Source organism: Aegilops tauschii, chromosome 3 (genome assembly GCF_002575655.3).
Source record: "Aegilops tauschii subsp. strangulata cultivar AL8/78 chromosome 3, Aet v6.0, whole genome shotgun sequence".
NCBI classification, from domain to species: domain Eukaryota; kingdom Viridiplantae; phylum Streptophyta; class Magnoliopsida; order Poales; family Poaceae; genus Aegilops; species Aegilops tauschii.
Genome location: NC_053037.3, coordinates 286,641,925 through 286,649,911, shown reverse-complemented (window position 1 = coordinate 286,649,911; position 7,987 = coordinate 286,641,925). Strand labels below are relative to the sequence as shown.

Sequence of the window (7,987 nt, the reverse complement as noted above, 5' to 3'; positions counted from 1 at the left end):
GCCCCTGGCTTGTATTATGATGCTTGTATGACTTATTTATGTTTTAGAGTTGTGTTGTGATATCTTTCCGTGAGTCCCTGATCTTGATCGTACACGTTTGCGTGCATGATTAGTGTACGGTCAAATCAGGGGCGTCACAAGTTGGTATCAGAGCCAACTGCCTGTAGGAATCCCCCTTCCACACTCCTTGGCCGAAGTTGAGTCTAGTCAATTGCCAAACTTTTACTAACATGGTTGTGTGGCTTACGGGCCCACGTCGCCATTGGGTGGTATTAGGATCTTTTATTTCTCGACCTATACTCTGGGACTCTGATCTCTCTTCTATTCGGGTTAAGTGAATTTTGCTAAATCTAACATTAGGATCTTGTTATCACTTTCACCCGGAGAGCCCCTTATTTCTGATGATCGTCTGCCGCACGTGAAGACCCTGAAGATACTCTCCGCTGATAACCCGAGAACTTGTGTTCATCACTTTTGCAATTCCCTTTCATCGATAAACTCCTATGGATAACCACGTATACTCGCCATTCATACAATGTTTCCCAGTTGATCTTGTTATTACAAGATACCCCGAAATTCTCTCTGTTGTTCCGAGAATCCTTTGAGCTTACTGCCTTGCTGTTTTTTGTCACCTGAATACCCCTACGGATAATTCTATATTAAATTTTTATGATTGTCATTTTTGGATACACAAGTGCTCTCCTTGCAAGACTAACCCATGTAGGTGGATGAACTCAAATTCCAAGTGGTGCGCCCAATTCTTGATAAGCTACATCAACCTTGAACAATCTACACAAGTTCAACTACATGATCAAGATCAACACCATCACCCAAGGTATGTTATTCCATCTTAGAGAAGCTTTACTCCAAGTCATGGGTCAAAGCAACTCAACAAAATGTGAATACATCAAGATGCTTAAACGAAAAATGGTAACCCCATTTTGAGCTTAAACGATGAGTATGACCTATGATCAAGTGACCTCACTTGACTCCTAAGTCAATATACTCTAACATAGGTGACTTTGTCACCGACCAATTCTAGATAAAGTTCTCTTGTGTTTCTCTGTGCTCTTGCATTTGTCTCATGCATATTTGTTTCCCCTTTAAAAAAAAAACCTTCATCTAGATCTTTTCATTTCTGTTCTGCATTCCCTGCATCCGATTCATTGCAAATCTTTTAGTTAATTCCTTGCAAATCCTTGTGAGATCTTATTTGCCTAGTGAGCTGAGGTGACTAGTGTTTTCACTGTGATGAACTCGGTCACACCGGTTTGTTTTCTTCGGTCCAACCGAATTCTTTCGGTGCCACCGAAGCACACAACTCGGTGCTACCGATTTCACTGCAGAAAAGACAGCTTGCCACTTGTTCCTGCATTCTTTTTACTCCAGCTTCACTCAATGATTCCTGTCCTCTACCAGCATCACATTCGACTTGCTGCTTTGCTTTGTGACTCAAGGACCAAACCTATTTGAAATAAAAATCCAGAAAAACCCTTCTTGAAAATTGATGTCAAAGGGGGAGAGAGAGAGATCACATCAAAGCTCAATCATTTTTATAAAAGGGAGAAAATGCTCAGGGGGAGAGTGTAGAAACTCCAGATGCTTGGTGTTCAAGAGAAGAGAAGTAGCATGTCATGTTCATATTTGGTTATTTGCATTAGCTCTGTTTCTTGGTGTTCAAGACGCGTGCCGATCCGGCACAACATGTGTATTAGCATGCCTAACCCTAAAAAAAATTAGCATGCCTGGGTGGGCCATGCCGTGCCTGGCCCGTATAACACAGGCCGGGCCAGCCCATTCGGCCAGATTTGGTTGAGGGCTTCAGGCCCAGAAAAAGAGTCCAACCTGCACAGTACTGAAACAGTCGGACGGATCAACGGGCAGTTACCAGTACTACTAGTAGAGTCTTGACGCCGCCGGGCCAGACGATTCCCCGTCCCCTTTCTTCATTCCCTCTTCCGTTGCCGGTGCGTCCGCGTCCTGTCTCTCCCGGTCAGCGATCGGGAGGGGCGAGGGATGGCCTCCCATCCCCCCAACTCCGCCGACGGCGAGGACCCCGCAGGTTGTCTCTCTCCCCCTCTCCCTCTCCCTCTCCCCCTGTCTCTATATCTCTCGCTCGCTCAGAGCGTAGCGCTGCTTCCGCTCGGTGCGTGAGCGTGCGCGTCGCCCGAACTTAGGGTTTCTTGGAGTTCACGTTTAATCGCTGCGCTTTGCTATATCCCTGCTTTACTCCGCCCTTTTAGTTCGTGTTTTCGCGTCATGATTTAGTCCTAGCTAGGGTTTTAGGGCAGGTAATGTTGGGACTTGTAGCTGCTACTCGTGCAACTTCCGTTCCCTGTAGGTTGATTTGCAGGCCTGGATTTTGCCTCTATTGATCAATGGTTTCAATCAAGAGTAGGGCAATAGTAGCATGTGGAAGGATTCATGGTCGGTGGTTTTTTCTTTTCTGTTTGATTCTGTTTTGGTTCGTGTGCTAGTCGTCCTTTAGAGTTCAATTGCTGTATTGATCTATCAGGCTAGACCTTGCTTTTATTCCAACAATATTCCTGTATATGAGATACTGAACTAAGGCGATTGTGCTGACCACAGTGGTTTTAAAATGTTATTTTTCCTGATTGGTGAGGAAACTAGGCTGCATCTAGCTAAACCAACACTATGTTACCTTGGTTAGAAATTCAGAACTTATTGTGTTTGCTTGTGTGCAAGCACCTACGAACTGGAACTATTTTGTTTGTACTTGTAATTCGATGTGTTCTTTTGCAGGGAATAACGCGGAATTGCCATCCCTGCCCTTTCATGTTGTTACTAAACCTAGTCAACTCCCAGTTGAGTTTCTTGAGCCCTCTGCTGCCAAGAAATTGGTGATTGGATTTGACTGTGAAGGTGTTGACCTTTGCCGCCATGGTGCTCTCTGTATCATGCAGGTGAGCTGAACTGAATCTCACGTGGCATGGAATATTTTTATACTCCTGCAATCTTTTGTTTCATCATGGATGAATTGTGGCTATCATAAACTGTCATGAGACAACCTTCTCCTACATCGGACAATTATTATGCCCTCACCTGACCCCACATTACAATGGTCTTACTTGAAATGCTGCTTCATTACCTTATAGTGCCATGATCTACCCACTCAAGTCCTTTTGATGAACCTAGACTTAGTGTACCTAACCCCTCTTATTTTATTGGAACTGGTTGCACATGCATGTATTTCTGCTGATATAGATAAAAAAGATTGGTCTGATCGGTCACCATTGTTGTAATGATGTTAAGGCATGACTGTTTTTTGTTGGTTCGTTTGCTTTTTCAGATTGCATTTCCTGATGCTGTTTACTTGGTTGATGCTATTGAGGGTGGAAAAGAACTAGTTGAAGCTTGCAAACCAGCACTTGAGTCCAATCATGTCACCAAAGTTATTCATGACTGTAAAAGGGACAGTGAGGTGCCTAACTGTGAGATGTGATATTCTTTTGGTGTATTAAAATAAGCGTTGCAAAAAATGTGTATCTGACCAGTGGTAAACTTACAATTTATTCTGCTGCAGGCATTGTATTTCCAGTTTGGCATTAAATTACATAATGTGATGGATACACAGGTAATCACCGTACATATGTACTATGATATAGTGGCATAACTTTGTAAGCAAAACACTAATAATTTCCTTGTAATATATGAATGAATATGTGTCTGCTGCTTTCTAAGTTAATTTCTTTCAAATTTAACAATTATCATGAGCTTTGGACCAGTAACCCTGTACAGGGTTGAAAGCATTGCATGATCCTCTACCTTCCCAGAGATATACTATATGTTAATTATTATAGCAGCTACATGTAAGATGATTTTATTTGTAAAGGGAGCTTCCGATCATCACTTTCATTTGCAGATAGCCTATTCCCTGATTGAGGAGCAGGAAGGTAAAAAGAGAGCATATGATGTTTACATATCCTTCGTGAGCCTTCTTGCCGATCCTCGTTATTGTGGTACTTTCTACACTTCACTGGATTGAATTGTTGAGTTTTACATGATTGGGAGAGAACCTATGTGTACATGGTTTTAGCCTTGCTTTGTTTTCTCATAATATATGATACTTGTTCATATTTTATTGTTCTTTTTCTTCTAATTGGGCATAACTTATATAGGTTCGGCTAGTCCCTTATTGGTAATTCGCTTGTGCTGTCTTCCAAGTGCTTTAATTTAATCTGCACATGTTAACATCAAACATTTAGCATATATTCTAATGTATTGCCACGCTATATTTATCTTGGTGGAGTCCAATTCATATCGTATATCTTGTCCTTAAGAAAGATGGGGTCGCTTTTTAATACAATTGAACAGACCTTACTTGCGCTGCAGCTAGTGCTTTAACCTTGACGTATATGTTATGCAATCCAAGTTCTTTTTTGTGTTCATTTTACTGTAAGCTCAACATGTTATGGTTGTTAGGTAGTCTATAATCTTTATTGCTGGGTGGACATCATGTCTCATCGTATGTCGCAGTCTAACAATATGATGAAGTTGCATATGTTCATTTGTCTGTGATTAAAACTAATGCTTTCACACAATTTGTCTAATGCATGTCTTCTTCAGTTGGCCACTTCTGTGTTGTACAAAATGGTTTATACACATGTTGAGAACCTGGAATAACTCGAATAGATTGTGCTTGTGATCCCATGATTATCTGCCTTGAGTACCGTGGTTAAGAATGTATGTTATTAGTAGGACTAGTGCTTGAGGTTGTCACACCTGATGCTACTGCATCAGTGGACTGATTAGGGAGAGACGAGTAGTATGGGTTGGGCTGAGCCCATGGCTGACTGGGCCATCTGTGGCCAGCAGCGTGCGTGTGTGTTGGGTACTTAATCCCCTGTGTACTGGTGAGATAGGCATGAATGAAGAAGTATCTGAACTACTACTCCCCTTTCGTCTCTCCTCACCTACTCCTGCTACCTCTCATCCCCCGGTCCCCTCTCTGTAGCGATCGATTCCCTCCTTCCGGACTCCGGTCCTTACAGAGGTGCTCTAAATTGGGTGTAAAATTGATTTTTATACCCTTGTTTCAATTTAGTAGTGGTTTTGCATCTTGCTTGAGCTCTTCATAATCCACACTTGATGCTTACAGACACCCGGCTGTCTTATTGTCTCAAACTGAGGTGTTTGGGTTCGTGGATCATCTGACTTGCCTTAACTTAAGGTGTTCATCTGATTTGACTGTAACATAAGGTGTTTGGGTTCTCAGTAGGCTGCATTTTCCTCCAAATTGCCGGGAACCTGGAACCCAGCTCACATAATGGGTTTGCGTACATTGCGTGGTATACAAGATTCGTGGTGCTCTGTATCAAATCCAGTAAATATGGAAGTAATGTATTGTGGTTCCGTTACTCTTGCTAACAGTGTGTTGCTTCTGTAAAACATCATGCCAAATAGTTTTTCTGCTCTAAACATCATGCCGATGCTTACTAAATCTATGAAGGATTGAACCTCAATTTCTTTTGTGCTTTGCATTTGATTGATTGTGTGGTGTGATACTGTTGTACTTCTTTATGTAGGAATGCCATATCCTGAAAAGGAAGAAGTCCGTACCCTTCTAAGGCAGGTTAGCATTGTGAAGAAAATTATAGAACTCCTATTTGGAATATTATTTTCTCCAGGCCTGAAGTCTTGTGGACTTCCTAGATAATGGCCCGGCACACGATTTTCCATTGTGCCACTATATTTTCTTGAAATTAACAATTTATTGTAATTTGATGGATTTTTAGGACCCAAATTTCTGGAAAAATAGGCCCTTGTCTGAAATGATGATTCGAGCAGCGACAGATGATGTGCGCTTCCTTCTCAATATACATGAGAAAATGATGGAGAAGTTAAGCAAAGTATCTTCATGGCGTCTGGCAGTACGAAGTGAGCTATACTGTAGGTGCTTTTGCATAAATGACAACCAGCAGGCAGATTGGCCGCCTCTTCCAACTGTCCCTGGTCAGTGTGTTTACTCCCTTCCCGTTCAAATCAAGGAAAGTTACTGTATGGCCAAATCAGTTTTACTTTTGGTTCTCCAGATATAAATCATAAATTTATAACCTAAAGATTGGGGTTTGCTTTATGTTTCAGCATTGTAGCCTTGTAGGTGCAGATCGTCATATAATAATTACTAATATGGAATGACAATGGATGTATTTGCTTTGCATTCCTTAATTCATTTTATTTATGAAGTTTTGATATATTCAACTTATAGAACAAATTGATTAAACATTGTTGACAGATGACATTGAAGCTGAAGCTCGTGTTCCTGAAGTGGATATCCTTTCGCTCTTAGATGTGCCTCCTGGAAAAATGGGTCGTGTTATTGGCAGAAAAGGATCATCAATAATGGCTGTGAAAGAATCTTGCAAGTAATCATCTTAAGCTTGATTCTTCAGATATCGCATGATATTTATGCTGCAAAATTTAATTTGGTCTTCCTTGGTTTGCTTTCACTCCTATTTGCAGTGTTGAAATCCATATCGGTGGTGCAAAGGGACCTCCAGATAGGGTAGGTTTGCCATAGCTGACATATTTATTACTGTGCAGTCGTGGTCCACTGAATTTATCCAGTCCATGTTTGAATTGGTTAACAGCAATAGCTATAGTTTTGTAGCAACATGGCTTGTAGTACCAAAACTGCTCTGCTGTGTCGATGCATCTTCCTGCCTTGATTAGATTGATTGATAGCCACTAGTGCAGTTTGTAGTCATGGGGTTTGTTGAGTAAGGTCTATTTACTGGGAAATTATTGTTGTCAAGCATTAAGCTTGGCACATCATGTTGCTAATCCATTTCGGCTGTTTGTAATATCAGAAGACATTTGGGCTTCACACACATGCATGGTCCTCCACAAATTTAGTTGTAAATGATTTATAGTTATCGTGCAAAATATGGCTGTTCTGGTTTGTCCTTATTGTTTCATCATTTATATTCTCCACTGCCTACAATAATCTAGTCGTACTTATTTTTAGCTGATCACGAACAGATATATCTAGCTTCTGGCTGAGGTGATTGCAGTAGGGTGCCAGGGCTTGATGTGTATGCATACAACTTAGCTGTCGTGTTATCATACTATATATATGCAAGTCATTTTCTGTTGTATGGATATGCAATCCAACGCCAACACCTAGTGAGAAAGTGGTTTAAGTACCCGCAGAAACATAAAATAGTCTTTGATTCTCCTTGTCAATAAGGCTAAAGTCAAAACATGATATCCTTGATTTTCGTAGCTTTACTAATCCTCTTGTTCATGCCTGCTTTAATGTAGGTGTTCATCATTGGACCAGTGAAGGAAGTCAGAAAGGCGGAGGCCATCCTGAGGGGCCGAATGCTGGAATTCTAGAGAAACGACTTCTGTGATATAGACTTGAACTGCCCCATCTTTTGAACACAAGGGATACAGAAATGCATGTGGATCGCTGATCCGTGACAACAATAAAAATAAGAGTTGGATTGGAGGCAGCTTCCCGTATCTTTAACTTAATTATCTGACAAGGCTTTCTCTGGCGTGTGCATCAGAATGTGGACCTGTTACGAGTAGATTTCGCTCTCTTACGGATAGGTTTAACCTGTGCATTAAACATTGCGATTGCGCTAAACTGCCGCCGCCCACTCATGGTTAGCTGGTCCAGTAGACGACGAACCAAAGGAATGGTTGGTAGGTGTCCTACCACTAACGTTAGGCCTGCAAATCCGGCTAAAGCTCATTCAAGCGCCCGCGAGTTATCAGTCCGTCAGATGCAAGCCTAAATTCAGACTTGGACAACAAATCCGTTGGACCTGCCCTTCCTACAGTCAGGACCACCACTTTGTTAGCACTGCGCCCATCGTGTGCTACTCGCCTCTTGTCACTGTTGCGTCCTCAGTGCATTTACATCCGGACCTAAGGCCAACTCCAACCCACAGCCCCAACTCCAACCCATCGTCCGTTTGGGGTGGCAATGGGGCCGTATCCGTCCGAATTTGTGAAT

The 7,987-nt window shown here is 41.9% G+C and overlaps 1 protein-coding gene across 1 annotated transcript; it reads left to right on the top strand.

Moving 5' to 3' along the window:
* Positions 1-1,870: 1,870 nt before the first annotated feature.
* LOC109769744 (uncharacterized) lies at positions 1,871-7,478 on the top strand. The gene is made up of 10 exons (XM_020328467.4): positions 1,871-2,062; positions 2,764-2,924; positions 3,311-3,442; positions 3,545-3,595; positions 3,884-3,980; positions 5,547-5,593; positions 5,757-5,973; positions 6,257-6,386; positions 6,484-6,526; positions 7,285-7,478. Exons 1-10 carry the CDS (start codon positions 2,017-2,019, stop codon positions 7,357-7,359), a joined length of 999 nt encoding a protein of 332 aa, XP_020184056.1. The 5' UTR covers positions 1,871-2,016; the 3' UTR covers positions 7,360-7,478.
* Positions 7,479-7,987: the final 509 nt, after the last annotated feature.